Raw genomic sequence first — 21728 nt, forward strand, 5'->3', positions numbered from 1 at the left:
AAGCTACACTACTAGTTCTGAATTGCTCTGTCAGAGCTGAGTCCCTTCTAAGGCAAGCTTCTGTAGTTTGGCTCGATTGTACTTCAGCTGTGTGAATAGGTTCCATAGTGAAACTGCCTTGGGGGAATAGTTTTGTGAGACATACTCTTCAACAGAATCAATGTGAGTTTGCCTATCTCAAACCGTAGATCTGCAGTAATTTTAGCTAATAAACGTGGGCAATTCTATACACATCCAGTGAAACCTAATATCACTGCTGGTCAATTCACATGACAAATCAGAACACGAAACATTTTGCCACAAGTGATTAATGAGGCTGACACCATAACACGCTTTTACAGGGAAATAGATACCTCCTCAACAAATTACAATTTCTCCTAAACTGTAATTTCAACGAATCCAAGTGATATAATTGCAGAAATGTGCTCTTTATCTGCCATGACATCCACCCCTCAAAAAATTGTAAACATATATATTATGAAATGCAGTTAAGTGAAGCATGTCGAATTTGATAATCGATTAAATTAAATCTTGGCAGCATATCTTGTGACAATTTTAGTCCCATCTTCAATAGATAATGCCCTTCCATCTGAATATTTGTGAAATGCACCAAGGTAAATCCATTTTGTTGTCACTTTTGTCTTGTGCTTTTTTTTCTTTAACCTATTTTCTTCCCGATCACATGGATAGAGCAAATTCTCAAGGTGAAATTCATTGTGTGTCTCAATAGGAAGTGCCCTATATAGTTTTATACAGAAAGGAAGAAGGCAGAATAGTTTCTATTTTGCAAACTTTGGGTAAGCAATAGTTAATTGTACTAATATAATATTAATGATTATTAAGTGGTCATTTCTAATGAGGGTAATATCTAACAGTAAAACTAGTTAATTGCATCAATGTGTTAATATATTGATTGGACTCTATGGAACTGTGAATTCAATTGAAAGATTTGTAAGGACCAAAGAGTTTTAAAAATTGCCCTGCTAATCTTGTCATTCAAATTGTATAGGTTAATAAATCTGTGTTGAAGACATCTGCTCGTTCGGTGCTGACAAATTCTAGGATTCTGATTCTAAAAGCATCTGCAGCATAGTATAAAAAGCTCTAACCAACAAAAAAAAATGGTAACAATTCCAGTGTGCTTATATATATATTTGTAAATAGATCTGAGGTTACATTGATGCCTCATTGTAAACTACTTAGTAACCTTTCTAAAATAAACATAGTTTTGATTTCTAACAGATTTTTGATGACAAAAGCAGAGAAAGTGACAGTCTTACGATCACTTTGAGTGGAGAAATAACCACTTAACCTGCCTCACCTGTAGTCTGTGTTCATTCAGGGCAAGATGTTGGCCTGCCAGGGCGAGATATTAATATTAAATTGCTCAAGACTCATTATTTTCCTCTGTGTTTAATAGGTTGAGAAACTAAATTTAAGTTGATGTAATCTTTCTCCGCAGGAAGACAGTGTATCCCTGCGTGGGTGTTTGTCAGTGGCATGGAGCATGATTTGTGCTGAAAGCTCTGATTAAATGCTGTCAGCAGTTGTAGCTTTCTTTCCCACCAAACAAGTTCAAAACAATTACATTTTTTTAAAAAAAATCTACAACTTTGATGAGGTGGAAAAATCAGTATGGCTTATGGCAAAAGTGAGGAAACAATTATGGATCCGATAAATAAAACGTTGATTTAAATTATTTGTTGCAGAACAATACAATACTTTATTGAATTTCATTGTTGTTCATCTTTATATGCCTGGTTAGGAAAGGGAAAACTTTATCTTGCTTCCTAGAATTATTCTATTCTAGCAGTAAACATAGGGCTATAGGTATCGGTGTTGTCGTTTCTCAACTTGCTTTGAAAGATGTCCAAACATTGGTGGTGGAACAATGCATATGCTGGTTCTTTGTAAAAACTCTCCATTGTCCCAGTACCCGTCATTGCATTTTTTCCTTTTCAAATATGTCTCAATCCTTTTGTGTGTCGTGGATTCTGTTATGAGTTCACAGTTTCTGCCGTGTGTAGATGTTGAGTGGACGTGGCGTTCTTGTCTACCAGGACGGTGGAAAACTGGGAGGATGAATGGTCAAGTGAATGAATTTTGATATGTGCCATTACACTAGTAAATCCAGCAAAGCAAACATCTGAGATTTACCTCTGCTTGAAAATGCAGTTGTTACCCACTTCCACAATGAGGAAGTTAGAGGTGCACTCATCTGTGTCCTGCCTGACTGGAATCAGAAAGAGGTAACCTGGATGTAATCATGATCATCCATTTGAAGCTTGAATTTTCAAATCTCTCCTGATATTCTCTCCTGATTTAATAGTTTCTCTTTTAGACAAGGATTCCCCTGATGGCAACAACGTGATGTGAAATTGTCTGCACACCGGGTATGGGTGAAACTGACCAGAGAGGCAACTGGGGGAAGTGCATCAACCAAAACTAAAATAAGTTTCCAAGAACACAAACAGGACTTTTACTTTTTGTAGCCAGCCAGCAGTATGGAATTTAATGACAAACTTTTTCTTTCAAAAATATTGCTGTCATAGGCAGAGCAAAGAAATGAAATGTTGGCCTCTATAGGATTCTTAGAGATTCAGATATTACTCATGCATCCCTTTATGCTGAAGTGCCATTGGGATGTTTAAAAATAATTGATTTTTTTTTCAATGTTTCAGAGCTGTCCTCGTGATTTGTATTTTCCTTCCCTCGGGCACAACAAGTCTCCTCTGCGTGGCAGATGGTTTCTGTTAGAGGAAACAAATCTTTAATACAGGGCTTGCTGGGCTGCTCTCAGCGACAGCCTTCCTTTTGAAGTTACTGGAGATTTTATAATAAGATCCCCAGACAGCAGCAAGCATGCTGTAACAAGTAGTGTTAGGGTGTGCATAAATTGATGCTGATATGAACTTTTAAAAAAAAATATGTATAACTCTTCATTCTTCTATACAGTTCTCTTGGTACAGAACATTAGGACATGGAAAGGCCTCTATGATGGCTCATTTGGTGAAGGCACTACCCAGTTGTACTTTGTCATGTTGAGCCATACAGAGCTATCTAGGACAGTGCTAAAAGTACTAAATTTGGCATTAACACACTTGAACTAGGGAGAAGAAAAATCAGCATGGATTCTTACTTCTGATCACTATCCACTGACTCCTGCTGGAAAGTGCACATGTGAAGACATTAAGTGAGGAAAATTGGCGTTCGAGTTCATGTTGGCAGCTGCAATCTGTACCCTTCCAGTTCAGGGGCTGATGATGGCAAATGAAACCATTTTTATCTCCTCAACTACATACTGTTGCTGCTTGAACTCACAATTTAGTAGATATTTAGGAAGGTTCTATTCATGACTCTGAGCACTAATAATAATGGCACCAAACTGGCTTTTCATGCCTCATGACATCCACAAGTTTTATTCATCAATCTATGACACTTAAGCTTGATTTGTTTATAGTTCTAATAAATTAACACGAATGATGTGCGTTAAATTGTGTTCTTCTCTTCCACAGAGGGCCTACTGTGGACACTGCAGTGAAAGGATATGGGGTCTAGGGAGGCAGGGCTACAAGTGTATCAACTGCAAATTGTTGGTCCATAAGCGCTGTCACAAGCTTGTTCCTCTGTCCTGCCAAAGGCATATGGTAGGTGGTAGCTTTATTTTGCCTGTGTTATCGATCTGTATCAGGTTCTACTTTTCCTCTCTATTGTCATCCCTTCCCAATACACTGCACAACTATAGCTTTTAACTTTTACCTTGAGTCAGAACGAAAGCATGTTTCAAGTCTTAGACATTGCCAGGTCTGAAATTGTTACTACCCCACAATTATCTGGTCAAATATTTTCATGCTGTTAACGTCAATAATGAGTAATATTAAATAAACTGGTTTAATCCATTAAAACTAGTATCAGTTCTTAAAGGTTATTACTGAATTGCAGCATTGTACCACATTACATTAAAATAGTTATTTTAGAGGTTTGGGGATTGGGGCTAAAAGTACTGTTCGAACAAAAGGCACAGGAAGAAATGTACAGAAGATTGCAGTAGCAGCAATCAAGTACAGAGGATCCATATTGGCAAGTGCCATGGGAATAGTCAATTTCAAAGGGCTTTCTCCTGAGTGACTCCTGTCAAATAGCCAATTTTCTGTTATTTTCAATGATTTTTGCAGAATGATTATTTGAAGTGTAACCATTCTGATCTCCACATCGGCAAACAGCAGTGCAAAACGTTTGTTTTGATTTAAACATTTTGAAGCATACACACGTTTCAAAATCTGCAGAGCAACTTCAGTAATTCTTTTAATTTACACAGAAAAACAAACACGTAGAATGGACAAGATTAGGGCCAAACTAGTTTTTCCTTCTGTCCCCACCACAACTTTGATTTTTACTTTTCTTCAGTGATTCCTTTCAACTTTTCCCCCTTATAAAGTTCATGATCCATTAACTGAGTCCTGAGTCCCTTTCTGCTGAGGTGGCTGGCAGGTGAGCACAATTCCATCCACAAGCTTGGATGCCAGTTTGCGGACATGGCCGAGCCATGGCGAGAGATCAAAACCTACCAACTTTGGCTCCAGTAACAAGCTGCATAGCCACTTTGGAGCCAGTCGTTGTTTACCTTCCAAGCGTTACTTTGTGGGTGGTTTGTGCTGTGATTGGAATTGGGAATTAATGTTGTTGAAGACTGCACTTGATTGATGATTCTCATTATTAATTGTGGTGCTCCCGTTCACTGATGGCTTGGCTTTGTCATAAAGGGGAGAATTATCCGCACAGCCCAAGGAGTGGATTCCACCATGAATTGAAGAGGAGCTCTGCTCTAACCATCGCACTTCACTGACTTGGATTGAATTCAGGCATTCCCTACTTTGCTTATGATGCCAAGAAAAATTTCAGTTTGAGCCAAAACTAATTCCACGGCTCCAGTTAGTCCACCTCAGTGTTCGGCAGTATTTGAATTTAACACCAAAGTCTTCTAGTAAAATCCTAATAGATTATTTACTTTTTTGGTTCATATTCCAGCCACCAGTGCAATTTTACTGGCGGCACAAAGTCTCAACATTACTGGGTTCAGTCATAACATGGGTGAGAAGAATGGAAAGAAAATCTAAAAGCACGGTTCGGCTTGTGCAGAGAGAAACACAGGATATCACACTATTATAGCGGTGAATTGCTAGCTTTATTATCTTTTTTTTTATGAGCTCAGCAGGTAGTGTTGAATTCTTGTCTTTCTCACAAATGAAAAGAACCCAGTGAAATCACTCTACACACTCTGAGGTTCCATTTACTCTAAGGGCTTTAATGTTTTTAAAAGGAAAAAAGACATATATATTTTATACATTTAAACAAAGACTTACTGAATTCATAAATCTATCACGCTTTCCCCTTTAGATCAGAAGGTTCTTGGTTCGAGCTTTAAGTCAGGACATAGGCTAATCGTATCTGGCTCTCCAGTGCAATGCTGAGGGAGTGCTGTATTGTTGAAGGTGACATCCTTAAACTGTGGTCCTATCTGTAGCGATGGTGCTTGTGATCTTTAAAGATCTTGCGCGGTGCTTGGAAAAGAGCAGCGGGATATCTCAATGCCTTCTCAATATTCCTCGTTACAAATTTCATTAAGGTAGCGATCACCACATTATGTTTTCTGGGATGTTGCTGATGCAGATCAGCTGATGTTTGCCCACATATTATAAATACAGGCAGTATTGCAATGCTTTTTTTGGGGAAAAAAATACTTTGTAGAAAGTCACCTTCCCAGAAGTCCCACAAAAATACGGTCAATTCACTTTACAGTATATTGTGTGAAGCGCTTTGAGATGTCTAGAAGTGCTATACCAAATGCAAGGATTATTATTATTATTCCCCCTTTGGACTGTCACCTGCCTTCCACTTGATCCTGTGTTCAATCAAGATTCGGAGCTTAAAGACATTATCTTTTGGGTACTTTACAAGGTGGCATCTAATTGCCACATCATTTCATAAATGAATACGTTGGGATACACCTGACTGGCACATATTGGAATTTAATCCAGGCTCTTGTGCAAGTGGATTTAACTTCTGTGCTACTGAAAGGCATGAAAGATGCTATACAAATGTAATTTTGTATTGTACTGGATCTAATAAAGTACCTTTGCTTCTTATTATACCTGTATTCTATAATGTGTGGCACCTATCTCCTGCTATCTGATAGTTTGCAATAGCCCCCCTGGTTTAAATGAATCCTTATATCCTGAAAAATGGCCTTCCCCCCTCCCCATCAACCACATCAGACATATTAACTGTTTTGTTCAATCTACCATAACCAGGTTTTTTTGTTCTTATTTCCTCTTTTTAATGTTCAGGATCCGGTCATGCCTTCCCCCGAACCTCCAATAGACAAAACGGAGGAAGTTGAAATCCCTTCAGAAGACCCTGATGGAAGTAAGTCTTTAAGTTACCTGTCTCTGTGAATGATTGAAGGTAAGAAATTGAAGGGAATTGGCCAGAAAAAGGATTTTGTAGCAATGATGAAACAAAACGTCCTCCCATCTTGAAAGGCGCTGTACAAATTTAATTTTGTTGTTGTACTCCCATTCCAAGTGCAACATGGTTAGATACGGACTAAAACTCTCTCTCTACTCAACATTGTAATTCATTTCCAACTTCAAAAGCCACAATAAACTTTCTCTACTTCCCCTGCAATATTCAGCGGCCTTTCTGAATCCAATTTACTTAATTTAAAGATGCATAATTACTTATTTTATGCCCTTTTGTGCTATTCTTACCACCTGGGAATTGGGTTGAAACTGGCCCAACCCATTTCAAATTGGTAAATTGGGGAAAAAAAATATCAGCTCATCAGTTAATCTCTGAAAGGTAAGAAGGCCCATGTGCTGCTCCGTTGCAACACTCACTTCCCCAACATTAAATGTTACTGAACCTGACCAAAATCTATTGATATGGATTGATTCAGTCTGTAATGATGACCTAAACCACTTTGAAAGCAAACCCAGTGCCAGTTCGATCAGGGATCCACACACATTTGCACGGCTTTGTGGTGCCCCGAAAAGCATCGTGACTTGAACCATGTTACTTAGTATACTAATTTAAACAATAATCAAAAAATAAAAGGAGTAAAATATTCTATGGGGCAATGATGACGGAAAGTCTACGTTGAAATCGAATCCCTGTTTGAGTTCACTCAAGTGCTTCCTTTTTAAACTGGAGTTGTTGATTATTGTCTGATTTGCTTTGGTTTGTTACGAAGCATGGGTTACACTTGAGCGTCCCCTACTGGGTAACTGGGGAATGGCATTGACAAGCCAGGAGGTAGGTCAAGGTCTAGGGCAATCAGCTAGTGATGATATTAGTGGAACAAAATGGAAAAAAATACTTGTTTCCAAACATTTGTATTCACCATGTAAATGGGCCGAGCGAATAGCTCTGTTGAATTGTTTTTCAGCATCGATTGTTGTTTGAAACAAAACCCTGATGAGACAAAACCAGTTATGCAGATGGTTACTGAATCATCAGTGAGCAGCAGCTGGTTTCAGTTCCTCTGGTGACCTCTTGTGGGTAGTAAATCTGTTGTCAACAAAAGAGATTTGAATAATTTCTATGGATTACATTGGAAATTTGTCAATTTGTTTCATTATAAACTTAAGGCCTGTCAAGTTTTTTTTATATAAAATGACTAATTATGCAAGTTTATTTTTCTTTCCCATGTATATATTAAAATTATTAAATTAATAATTAATATAATATAAAATTAATAATTTTAATGGTTATTAAGTTGCTTGCACCTTTCATGCCCCAGCTCCCCTTTTAAGCCCAACGTTTTAGAATGTCTCCCACTTTATCCATATCATGGATAAACTTCAGTTTATTTCAGTGATTATGTAATTAAAAATTGCGCATTGAGTAAATGGCTCCTCATAGGAAAAGTGCATGTGTCTTTGAGGAACTCTATGTATGTTGCACCAAGGCCCAAGAACTTGGCGCTTGTGATTCAGTGTGACGCACATGAGGTTCATCTAACACCATTTAAACTGCAGTTTTCTCAATGAACCCCATTGATTTTGAACAATGATTCAAAAAGAATAAAACTCAACTCAACAGCCGTGACAATAATGGGAGTGTATCTTCCAAGTTCCAATATAGTTTTCCTTCCCCACAGCAATCTTGATTAACAGCTTGAGATCATTGTAAGAATTTTGAATACTGAATAAATGGTATAGCTGATCCATAGTATCTCACCTTCCATACCTCCCACTGACCTCCCTGATTATGTTAATATGCCTGAATTAATTATTAAAAGCCTGGGTGAGTAATTCCATTGATCTCTAATAGGAGTATGAGAGGGAGAAGAAAAGCAGCATCTGGAGTTGGGCAAAAATAACTTTCCATTCAAATAATTTAAGTAGTAGAAGTATTGATGCAGAAGCCCTCTGCCAGCACCTCAATTAATTGATAAAAGAGCTGTTTATATCTTGGAGTATTTTGTGATGGGTGAAATTAATCTACTCCTTGTTGGAATAAGTGGCATTCGTTATTAGTACAATATATAGAAAAGCCTCATGGTATTGGCTCCTAAGCCTGTAATGTGCCCTCCATCCCAAAAGTAATGTAGAGTGCTGAATATGAATCCGTTGCATTCTAACATTATTAGGATTGTAGAGTGGCTCTGTCCTTGCAGCTCAAGCATGCTAAACAGGAAATGAGCAGCAGAGACTGGAGATTTGGGTGTTCCCAAGTGGATGCAAGTTCAGAGCAATAATTTGCAACATAAATAGTGTGATAAATTGAAATGTCAGCTGTGGACAGATGAGGGTTCAGGGATTGGGTTGCACTCGAAACACAACACCTGGGTGAAGAACTGAAAGCTCTGCATTTTTCCAATCATTGTCACAGTTAGAAGGTCAAGATGTTTTCTCAGCTTTTTACATCAAATCTGCCTGAAAACGACTGGACTGCGGATCACATTACCTGTAATTCAATGTTGCACCAGAGTGTTTGGATATGTTGCCATAGTAGTCGAGGATAACACAGTGTGAACTCCCCTTTACTTCACTTTTTATTAACAATATTACCAGACAAGTCCTGAATGTAGAACAGGCAGTTTTAGTTCAAGTTACATTTGGTCTCAGTTAGAAATTGTGTTCTGAATGTAATAATAATAATCCTTGTATTTGATATAGCGCTTTTCAAGTCTTCGAGACATCTCAAAGCGCTTCACAGAATATACTGTACAGTGAATTGACTGTATATTTGTGGGCGAAACGTGGCAGCGTCCCCACAAACAGTCATGGAATAGCATAGTGCCATTGTGTGAATCAGGTTGCCTCTCCTCGAGTTCCTCAATAAGACGGCTCCAGCCATTATAAAATTACTGTAATAAAATAAACAGTGAACGAGAAGAGCAAGATGCCCCCATTCTATAAGAAATCAGTATTTGATTTAGGATGGTTTATAACTTTATTCGTCTAGATAGACTGCAAAGATAAATGGATTCAAATTGAGGAATTATTTTATTTTCATTCAATCTGCTGTTCAATTAGCTACTCCTCCCAGCCTGACTGCAGTACTGTGTTTTGTTTTATGCAGCATGATATTTTACAATGGTTCATTCAAGCATGGATTCCACCTTGGATCAAATTTAATAGTTTCAGCAAACTGATTATTCCTGAATAGACAATTCATGTACCTATTGAGAATAAAGAGCTGTTATTTTGAGTTGTCTATCCAATAAGAAATTGCTTGTTTTGGCTATGTTTGTAATTATATGAGAAATAGTTTTATTTTAACTCCAATTTTCTCCCCTTCCCTCCTGAAGACATTTTGTCTCCTTTCTTTCTACCTTTCCCTCATGATAGAAAGGAATTCACCCTCCAGGAGTAACAACAACAACAATAAATTACATTTGTATATATAGCGTCTTTCACGTCAGGAGGACGTCTCAAAGCACTGAACAGTGCAGGTAGCTACTGTTAAGGTGTGAGCCTGTGTTTGAGGGAAATAAAGGGAAGCAAAACATTTTAGCTCTCCTAAGAGATTGTAAACCTCTATTTCTTCCCTGTAAAGTGAATGAAGCAGAGAATATTTTTTTAAAAGTGGTGACATTGAAACTTAGTAGTGAAAAGTGAAAGCATTTCTCACAATTTCTACAAATCAGTCATCTTCTGAAATTAGTGATGTATTTGGACTGATAACTAACTAACTCATAAATAATCCCGCTTTTCTGTCAGTCGGATAAAATGAAATAAGCCCCTTGCTTGTTGCTCTCTTACAGTAGTGCCGTATCTGCCACACAGCCGGACTAAGTTGGATAAAGTCACAGATGACTCGGAGGTAAGTTTTGCAATAAATGGTAAGAACATCCTTGTAATAATTCCTGCATGTAGTGCTGTGCACTGAACTCAGACTCCAGTTTTATTGTCATAGCTCATTATGACTTACTTCGGCATCAACTGATGCCTGGAGATGCATTGTTGTTCATAACCTTTTACGAGACGAATATGATTATTCAGAACTTTTTTAATGTATTTAGAAATTATGCAGAACAAGTGAGACAGTTAATGGATGGAAGGGTTCAAATATGATGATAAATGCAATATCCCTCAAGCCTTGAAATGACTTTCAACCAGTATTCTATACAATCAGGAGCTTGGGGAATGGGTTTTATTTTGCTTTGATAAATTGTGTTTCTACCAGTGATGGATAGCTTGGCAGAAGATGGAATGTGACAACTTTTTTTAAGTGGTAGATATTCTTCAGTTACGAGTATTCTGTACCTATACCAAACTACAGTACTTTATTTTTCTCACTTGCTAGGATCTCAAGCCGGTGGTTGATGGTGTTGATGGAATCAAGATTTCCCCAGTGCTGGGTTTACCAGACTTTGACCTTATCCGAGTCATCGGGCGTGGCAGCTACGCTAAAGTTCTCCTTGTACGCTTGAAGAAAAACGACTGTATTTATGCAATGAAGGTGGTGAAGAAGGAACTTGTTCACGATGACGAGGTATATATTGATCATAACCGTGGCTTTTAAATGAATTAATTCAGGAATTTAACCATTCGTGGTCTCAGCAACGCAATCATCATACATTGTAATCTTATTCTGATTTCCTTTTTTCTTTCCAGTTTATTACCAAGATGTTGTCTCCAGAAATAACACTTAAGATGATATGTTGTCCCATTTTAAAATAACATTTTAGATGTATTTATTGAACCCACCACAATCCTTAAAAAACGTTTTATACGCAGCTGTGCCATTGTTCGTTTTTTGTTATGAGCAAACTGCTAATTAATCCTACATTGTTCACAGTTTTAAATGCACCTATTGTTGGAATAGAACCATCCTTCCACTCATAAAACTCATACAAATTTCCGGAGTCATTTGGGAGTAAGGCACAAGTTTGACCCATAATAAGCAGTGTAAATGCTGCAGTACAAGCCAAGCATTCTGAATGTATCTGGCTGCTGGTGGCCTGACAGATGAGAGGAAACGGACTGCCATGCAGTGTACTGTGCTTCTTTTTTTGCAAATGTCTAAAGAGGAATAAGGAATCTGAGAGGCTCTGTGTGAAGTGTGTGTGCGCTGATCATATATAAGCAGCACGATTGGGTTGATAATGCTGCTTTCAATCTATTTAGAAAGGTGGAAGAATTTTTTATGGAGTGGCTGGATATTGTAAAATTGTAGATTTATTAGGATGTTATCGGGGATGAGTGAATACAGCTATAAATGGATGATTGGACTGGTTGAAGCTTTTCTATGGTGATGAGATTGAGAGGGGACCTGATAGAGGTGTTTAAAACTATGGAAGGATTCAATGAGGTGGACACCAATAAGATCTGTTTGTTGGTACAATGACAGGAATATTGGGTTGAGGCGCTGGATTAAGTTTACGGGGCCCAGTGCTTTTGCTAACGTAGAGCTGAGATACTGGATTGTGAAACCGGGTTGTTTTATAATTGGGATAATTAGACTGGTGGGTGGGGAGGAAGAAAAAAATGCTAGTTTGTGCTTGAGCAGCTTTGTGCATGCCGAGCGTTGGGCGGAAAATAACTCAGAAAAGTGCAGCAAAAGAACTTAAAAAGTAAATTTGAATAATGTTAAACAATGTGGGAAGGATTGCGGGGACTCTTCTCCTGCCACACGCCCAGCACTGCACCACAGCGCCATCTTTAGGCTCCACTCACCCACCCGCTGCTCCTCTGACCCGCCTGTGACCGCCTGCGTCTAGACAGTTTGCGTTGAGATGCCATGAATTTTATTTCATAAGCTTCTTCCAGAATATTTGTGGTAATTGTAAAAGTTATGAATACTGTAGGAATGCAAAATCTTTTTTTCTTCTGTGCTCCATGTGGGAAGCATTATGCATATATATCCATGTATGTTTACATGTATTTTTCAGGCACCATGGCAACCTAAAGTCTCATTTAAACCTGCATGCCAGGGTTGTGTTACAATATTCCAGTAGGTATTAAATTCCTTGACTGAGGAAAAATGGTTTATTACTAATAAAAGGCATATGATCATCTTAAAGATGTGTATATAATTAATAGCACCAATTACTCATTGCCAAAGAGCTTGCACTTGTATAACGCTTTTTACATAGGTGAACGACTCAAAGTCCTTTACAAAGGCATTCAGAGAGATCCATTTTTAGGATTTTTTTTGAAAGCCGATAGAGGAGGCACAAGGAGAGTGAAAGGATTTAGAGGGAAAAGTTCAAGTGTGGGGACAGGGCAGACGAAGGAACAGACAGACAACAATGGCTTTGGAGAAGTAATGGAGAAAATAAGGAACCAGCTCTAGTTTGTACTGTTCCTAAAGGAGTTAAACCAAACCCAACCTGGATACCGAGGCCAAATGGGCAATCCCTGTATCTTAGGGAAAAATAATTCAGAGGAGGAATGCAAAAGATCTCTAAATCATCAGATATCTTCCATTGTTAGATTCTATATATTGAAAAGTTCAGCAAATTCAAGTGTACCCAAGGAAACTTTTTGATGGTGCATTTGTTGTAGATTTTTTTTAAGAAAACGCGCTCCTCAGTGGATCAGAGATGCAAGCTGTGTGTAGTCACTGTAGGATACAGGGATCACGGTTTATTGATCAAATTGCATAGAATCATGTTACCTCACTGCTTGGCCAGATACCTCCTATTCCCCTTCAGCCACTTGTATTACTCATTTCAAGCATGACACCTGCACAGCACCAAAGACCTTGTATTTTTACAGCCTTATCATGATGAAAAGTCTCAAATCATTTAACAGGTAATTAAATAGCTGCTTAACCCCAATGAGGGGAAAATAACTCGGAGTCTGCAGTCAGGTATTACAGCCAGTCAAAGCTATTGGCCACCCATTGGAAAATGACTTTCTTCAATTTAGTGATTTTGATTATGGTGGGTGACTCTTGGGAAACATACCTCTTTAATAAACTAATGTTCCATCCTATTGAAGCACACGGCTCACAGACTTTAGTATATTTGATTTCGCATCTCATCCTCTATTTATTCTACACTTTTAGTGTAGATTCAGTGAACCAGTGCTAAAGGTGCAGTATTTATCGGGCTTAAATGCATCAATTAGATTCCAATCTGTACTCTGGCAAACAACCTGGGAGAAGTTAGTTGTTGTAAAAATCAGATACTATGCATTGTGGCAGATTTCAAAAGAGTTTTTTTTTTAAAAATTGGAAAGATCACTGAATGGAATCTTGTTGTTGTTGAATGTTTTTTTTAACTTTTAATTGTTGGTTGCATTCTCAGAACAAAATATTAGATAGAGAGCAAGCAAGCGCCATTTAACGGCATGTATCGAACGTACATAGTTACGCACATGCAGAGCTTTCCTCAGGTCCAGGCAGAGCCATTGTAGTGCGGGAACTATAAATCCCATTTCAAGCACCAAATTCGCTCTGGTCCTGGAAGTGTTGATGTGTAAATGAGACACTTTGTTCATGATTGTTTTTGAACCTTGCACATGTTTGGTAAACGTATATGTGTCAGTTCATATATAACGTGTAGTGTTTAATCTAATAATTGTTTCTTATTGTAATGAACTCAAAAAGCACACGTGTGGCATGGAAACTCTTGCAATTTTTTTTATATATCCACATCTGTGATGCCATAAACATGATTAAAATCAAGCATGTGGTATAAATAGACTCCTATGATCAGTGGGGACATGTGAAAAATAATCTCGGCTTGTGAGGCAGTTTGTAACTCACTTGTGACTTCATTGCTCGGGAGTTGCCCCGGCAATCCGCTTCACTTGTGGAGCTGTTTGTCATCTCCTTCCCTCTCTGACACACACCTGCAGACTTCAATGAGGCAGCTGAGGGGATCCAAATATTTGCCTGAAAAAAAAGTGCTCCATAAGCTGAGGAAAGTGCTTGTAAAAACATTGAAATACCAGACCTGGCTTATTTTTCAGATCTCCAGCACTGTCGAGAAAAACTCTTTTATTGGTGTTTTTGTTAAAAAAAAACCTAGGATGGAAGGGCCAAGACTCACAGCGCAGTACGGCAGCAAGGGTGAAAAGAGTAGGCGAGAACACAGGATATGTCAAGAAGTTATGAGGTGATGTCAAAGCTTCAGTTTTAAAAGCTTGCAGAGCGCAGGAAAGACAGAGGCGAGGAGTTTCTGCAGTTATTAGGTACCAGATGTGAAGGTTTTCTTTCCTGCATGTTTGTGCCCCTGTGCTTATGTGACCAAGTAATAGTGCATATTTGTGATCATGGTTTCCTATACTGTGATCACAATATCAGATGGCCAGTGATGAGGTGAGAGAATAGGAGCGATCAATGCCAGCGACTTCACTCCGAAGGAAAATGTGAGGGCCAGTCATCCACAGCTGGTGTTAGACTTTCAGCGTGTCCAGTTACAGAGAGGCATTGGCAGAGAGGTCTGGAGGTTGCGCTTTTGGCTAAGAGGTGCGCTGTAACACTGGGAGAATCTGATCTGAGGCAGGGGAGAAAAATAAGACTCAGCAGAAATAGTTTTCTCAGTAAAACTGAGTAAAACAGTGAAATGAGTGTGAAGGAATCACATTGGCTTCAGATTTCGAATGCCTGGCTGGCACCAACAGTATAGAGAGGGCACATTTGCACCAATGGAAACTGTTACCTTATTGCAGACTTTTTCCCCCCCTCCATCCCTTCCAATTATTTAATTGATGTTTGGGCAGAAAAGGCTCTTTATTATTCTATCACCAGTAGATGGCGGTATTTCCTTAACTTACTGTTTTGCTAACCTCAGTGCACTGATTCATTTAATAATGTCCCAACTTGAACTTTAGGCTATGGAGAAAATGACTAATAAAGTAATACCTGCATTTGATGGCATTTTATCGCACCAGTGTGTCTCGCAGTGATTCATACAGTGAATTGCTTTGAGGTTAGTAAACTGTTATGTACCAAATGTGACAGTTGGTTATGCGAGCATTTACTCCATAAACTACAGTAAGACGAATGCCCAAATTTCATTTGTCTTGTGTGAATTTGGACACTGGGAGAAATAAATTCTCTGCTCTTCTTCCAATAAAGTGCCTCCAAGGGAAAAGGAAAGCTTTACTTTTCCCGTAAGCAGTGTAGTTAGTGGCTGTGTAATCAATGAGCACAGATCTGAATCTTCATTGAGATTCACAGCAGAAAGCATGAATAAAGCCCTTTAAGGATAGCCTTTCACAATTGTACACAACTACAGAGAAGCTTTTGGATGGCAAGATCAGTATTTTTCTTCCATTTTCTTTCCTCGCTGTGCTGTACCCAAGTGGGAAGCCAAGCTGCCATAGGACCATATTTCTACCAATTTGCCAGCAGGTAAGAAGTGGTGGTGGCAGCCTGGGCTAATTCAGTCTCCAATTTGTTTGTGTCTGATCTTGCTCAATGTCTTCTGTTCATCCGTCTGGCTTATTGGTGGCATGTCAGGAGATTGTGAGTTCAGTTACGTTGAGACTTGAACTCATTGTCTAGGCTGACATAGTACTGAAGGAATCGTTGGCCTTTCAGATTAAATACAACCTGTTCAGGTGGATATTAAAGATCATGTGTCACTATTGCAAAGAGTGGTTTTAGTCAGCAATCTGTTCATATTCCTTTCCTGTCCTGGTTGCCACAATTGGCCTCAGTTGCTCCTTGGATTTGGGAGCAGAAAATTAGCTCGGGTTTTTGCTCCTGATCTCTATTTAGAGACCCTCTCCCATCCCCCCACCCCCCACAAGATGAGGCTTAGCTGTGATGTCCCCATGGTGGAATAGCACGCTGATATTCAAAGGCCAGACTTGCAAATGACTAATAGCCACATGGCTGTGGGTGTTGGTTGTCTGTCTGTTGAACCTTAACCCAATGAAAGGAAGAGTTAAGAAACACCTTCAGGAGATCAGTAGAAAACCACTGGAAAAAATAAATTTAAACAACACACTGATTAGCTGAGCTTTGGCGCGGCATGGAAACTTGTAACTAAACATGTTTAGTGAATGGGGTTGTGGTGGAGAAGATTTCCCCGTTTTAAATCAGTTACTCATTTGAGTTGTTTTCATATAAAAAAAGCCTGTGCTCCCATTCAGAGTTACACTTTTCAGTTTGATTTATGATACCCTGATTTTAGCAGGAAACAGCCAAGCAGGTGTGTGATGCTGTAATGTTTTATATATATATATATATATACAGCACACGTCTCCCAGTCACCCAGGGGATTATTTGAGGGTGATTATTTTTCACCTGGAGACCTGTTAGGTGATATTGTGACCTTGAATTTTTGGGGTTTTCTGAGCATGACAAAACATCTGTAATGTTAGTACTTTCTCTCCGCTGCCCCAAACAAACACAGTCACACCCAAACGCAAGGCCATCCCAAAAGGCCATTGCCTGTATGTCCTCTTGACCTACAGAATATTAAGGAGGCCACACTCCGGCCCCCAATGGACCCTGTTTGCTGGTTGCTGTTTGCTGCTTGCTGTTTGCTGCTGTAGGAAGGTTCACTTTGTTTATACAGGAAAGTTTCCTGATGGAGTAATAGTTAATTTGTGTGGTTGTTCAAGATGAATACTGTGGAACAGATGGAGAATGATGCTAAGTATTGTAGCATTATGGGCTATATGTTCAATACTCCTCTTGTTGCTTAGCTCAGTTGATAGCATTTTTGCCTTTGGGTCAGAAGATTGTGGGTTTAAGCCTCTTGTCAGAACCTGAGATAATAAGTCTAGGGAGATGCATCAGTGTTGTAATGGGGAGAGCACTTGTTCTCCGGATGAGACATTAAAATTAGGGTTCTATCTTCCATCTAAGGCAGACGTTAAATATTCAACGACACTATCAGAAAAGAGATGGGAATTTCTCCCTCTGTCCCGACCAACAATTCTCCAAATTAATTGTTCATCAATCTCATGACCGTCTGTGGGACTTTGACTGTGGTAAGTAAGCACAATGATTGCTGTGTTCACCTGCAAAATCAGTCACTACACATGAAAGCAATTAATGTAAAGTTCTTCTGAGGAATTTTAGCATTGTACGAACTATGAAAATGCAAGTTTACATATACAGTACAAATTTTATGTAAAATGTTGTGTGGAAGAGTCACATTTTGCTGGAGTGTTTGAGTATGTTTCTGTGATATAGCAACAAGGAAAAAGTGCAGAAACAGCTGTTTTGAATCACAGTTCAGCTGGACATTAATCTAACTACCAAACATTTCTGGGAATCTACCTCATCTTGAGCTTTAATGAGACCGTATCCTGTTTTTGTTTCCTTGTTGTCCCTCTTGAGGCTATGTTTCATTCCTATCAAAAGAGACAGCGGCAGAACACTAAAGATACTACAGGACCTTTCATATAAAAAAATCTACTTTTTCTTTTATAAGACTTAAAAATTCCTTTCGCACTTTTGGATCCCATTCCTGTTTCTTACTTGCTTTGGCTGCCATGAAGGTTTGGCAAGAGGAACACACAAGGATGATTTCATCCTTTCTGTGAGAATTGAGGAAATGGGACCTGTTTTGGGGCTTTTCAGACCATTAAACCCTTTTAGTGCTGGAAGGGGAGTTTTGGTATGGTCAGCTGGAAGGGCCGGACTGCTATGTTCCCAGTGAGCAGGGAATGCAGCTGTAAGTACAGAGGCTTGCTGAGCAATGCGATCAAATTGCATCTTATTTTGTCAGTTCAGAATGCCATTGTCATTCACACTGACTGATTTGTGGAGCTTTTACCTCTCGCGGTGCCTCAGTGAACAGAGAGGAAACGAGGTGGATGCTGAATATTTCAGAACTGACGTTCACTTCTGGCAGCTATTGACTATATAATGTTGACTATACCAGAGGTTAGAGCTTTCAGCACTGAAGAGAGATTCGAGAATTTAGTTTTTTTCACTGCATTAGAACTGAGAAGATTATTAAAGAGTTATTAAAGATATTTTAAAATGTGAGTTGAGAGAGCATTCAAAATCTTGAATTTTACATGTGGCAAATTGTATAGAATCCTAGAAATCATAGCACAGAAAAAGGTTGTTTGGTGTAGAGGGCTGGTGCTTACTGAAGCTTTCTATTCTAATACAAATTCCCAGCACTATTTTAAATTCCTCTTCAAATGGGTATCTAATTCCCTCTGAAATAATTTTGATCTTGGTCGCCACTTGTAGTGTTTCATAATCAAATAATTCTCCCTAAGTGGAAAAAGTTTCTTCTAACCCCTTAATTCTGCCGGGGACAATCCTATCCTTCTGACCAATTTTCCAAGCAACTGTAATGATCCTTTGCTATCTTCCCCCAAACCATTCATAATTTTGAAGATCTCCTCTTGGCTTTCAACGTTCTTAAAAATAAAAGTGGAGACATCCAATTCTTTGAGCTGATTCTGATAACGAGAATCCCCTTGCCCCCAGGCACAAACTACAGATTTTTTTTTGTGGGCCAGTGATTGTTTTGACACGACGATTCTCCGAAAGCTACCACAATTTATACACTGGGAGATCAATGTGTTTGTTTTCTATGAACATACCGTCTAAAAATCTGACCCAGAGGGCACATCCCTTTCAGTCGCTGATTCCTGAGTATTCTCCTAGCCTCTAGATGGCATTCTGCATTTGAGTAATATCATCATTCTGCACAGTGCAGCATTGCTAGGTGACCTGCAATGAAGAAAGGAGAAATTTATCTCCCTGATTTGTAACATACTAGATTAGGTTTTTTTCCTCTTTATTCTGTGACTTCTTGGAATTGAACCTTATCCTGTTTGGCAAGCTGAAACTCCATTCAGTCAGCTCAGTTGGTGGCATGATTAGCAATTTGAGCTATTCTGTGCTTATAGAATTATAAAATGTTACAACACAGAAACAGACAACAATAACTTGCATTTATATAGCACCCTCCACACTGGGTGGCATCCCAGGGCGCTTAGAAACAGAAACAAGACCATTTGGCCCATCAAGTCCACACTGTCATTTTCCTCCACATGAGCAGCCAAATCTAATCCCACTTTCCCTCGCCCTCTCACAAAGCTAATATTTTTTACGCAGCATGAATTTTTCTAATTCTAACATCGTATTCTGTATAACATGTAGAATTTGCATATTCTTGTGTGGTTTGTTCAATAATTGCCATGTGAGAGCTTGGTGAACGGAGCAGGAGCGCTGCTTTAGGTTGGAGCCCCAGCATGGTTTACTGTACATGTCTAGGAAGAGGATTTGTGGCTGAAGTTCAGCACACACAAAGCGAAGTCCCCAACCTCAGTCATGGAGTCCATGAGTTTTAATACTGTATAGCCTGGGAGCATCTGGTTAGACCAACCTTTGCACCCCTTAGCAGCCACATGTAGAATAGCAGATGTTTAAGGGGTGGCGGTGGTAAGGGAAAATCAACAAAAAAACACATTGAGATATTTAAACAATCCATACTTTTCCCCCAAAACTTTTAAACTTAAGGTTTTGTGCTCCCAACTATTCAATAAGATTTTTTTCAAAAACCCAGCTTTTAACTAGTGCACCTAAGCAACGCACCAGTGCACACTTTGAGTAGTTAATGTTGCCCATTGCCACATTCCAGCCCTAGCGAAACTATAACTTTCTCAAGGCTTTCAGCCTCCCCATTACTGCTTAAAGTTTCCAACAGGAAAAGGAGTCTAGATGGCATGAGGCAGGGGTGGACCAGCATCAGCAGCAGTCCTGGATTGTGTCACAATGCTATCAGTCATCCAAGGCTGAGTCAATATGAGCTCGCCTGGCCTGCAGCCTAACTCCAGCGTGGTTGAGGCTTGGGTACACTTCCAACCTGACCATTTCTTACAGAAAGGCTCATTTTAACCGGTGCAAAAAAAACAGGTCAGCTTTTTACATTCCCCAATAAAATATACTCAGATATTTACAATGAGAATGAAGCATCTGAGACTCTGTTTGTCCTGTTGAAAAAGAGGTGACTTTGCTGCCAATAGTAGAGCCATGTGAAGCAGGAAGCCTCGTTTATACTGTACTTCCCGCTCACTGAGGTCTGTTTTCATATTTAGAAATCTACATCCATTGTACTGCTCAAGAACTCTTAAAGGATAAGAGTTGAGTCGAAATTAGCCATGCAAATCCATATGCTCCCGATACAACCTTTTCAGAGTGGTCCCAGCAGTGGGGCTCCAGCATCCTGACTGTCCAATTTATGAACATTTTCACAGTCAATCGTTATAAAGAATGCTATAAATGTCAGCGTTCAATGTTTGGGTGGGGAGAGGATCAAATTAATTTGGTTTAATCTAGTTGAAGAGGTGATATTAAGAATAATAATAATAATCCTTGCATTTGATATAGTGCCTTATCACGTCTTGTGACGTCTCAAAGCGCTTCACAGAATATACTGCAAAGTCAATTTTGTAGGTGAAATACAGCAACCAATTAATTGCACACACCAGATATTCCTTTGAAACCTTGAGCTTCAACCCTTTTTGTTTCCTTGTGCGTGGAGGCAGGGCTTCCTTTCAAAACTGGGAGACCCCAAGGTTGTACAATTGTGTTTATTTAAAGGAGTGTAATCTAAGTTGACATATAAACAGATCTTCCTTCAGCCCATCAAATCTGTGTTGGTGCTTTCCAGCACATAAGCCACCTTATCTTGTTTCACTCTGCTGCTTGCTCCCTTTAATATTCCTCTAGTGTTCATTACTTCAGGCAGCATGATGCTCATTCACCTAACAATGTCTTTAGTTCTCTTCCTCACTGTTTTGTTTTTGTGCTTTCGAAGCAGTTGGTCAGAAGCAGCTTGGCTGAAGACATTTTGTGTCCAGTCCATAGTCCAATTCACGGTGATCTTAGATACTGATATCATAGGAGCCGCTGGTACCTCTTAATATCATTGAGGAAACATTTCTGCACGAAATGTCTGCTCATCTGTCTGATTCAGGCCATTAGGAATGAGGGCAAACCCAGAATAAGTGTTACAGATATTTCCTTATTTAGGAATAAGAAAGTTTTCAATGGATTGGCCTTCCCCTTTAATGCTGAAATTCTTGTTAAAATAAACTATTCAGAAAAGGGGGGGATGGCTCCCCTTCCCTTTGTTTATTTGTTGAGCTATAATACTGTAAATTGTGCCGTATTTGTTTATCTTTGGAGCCGTCAGTCAACTGTGTGGGCGTCATAAGGCCCACAGGCTTGAGTCTGCCAACAGCGTGTGGTCCCAGTGATGCCCACATGGTTGGATGGCTATTGCAAGGATAAACAAGAAAAGAAGATACTTTTAATATATCTCAGTAATTAAA

The 21728-nt window shown here is 39.1% G+C and overlaps 1 protein-coding gene across 2 annotated transcripts in view; it reads left to right on the forward strand.

The window, feature by feature from the left end:
* The window catches only part of prkcz (protein kinase C, zeta), a 126194-nt gene that overhangs the window by 55532 nt on the left and 48934 nt on the right, over positions 1–21728 (forward strand). For both annotated transcript variants that reach the window (XM_042343535.1, XM_007902106.2), the window contains 4 exons: positions 3516–3647; positions 6348–6426; positions 10274–10332; positions 10816–11004. In XM_042343535.1, the coding sequence (XP_042199469.1) occupies positions 3516–3647; positions 6348–6426; positions 10274–10332; positions 10816–11004 (459 nt within the window). The remainder of the gene's footprint in view (positions 1–3515; positions 3648–6347; positions 6427–10273; positions 10333–10815; positions 11005–21728) is intronic.

The sequence above is a fragment of the Callorhinchus milii genome, unplaced genomic scaffold (assembly GCF_018977255.1).
Source record: "Callorhinchus milii isolate IMCB2004 unplaced genomic scaffold, IMCB_Cmil_1.0 Scaffold24, whole genome shotgun sequence".
NCBI classification, from domain to species: Eukaryota; Metazoa; Chordata; class Chondrichthyes; order Chimaeriformes; family Callorhinchidae; genus Callorhinchus; species Callorhinchus milii.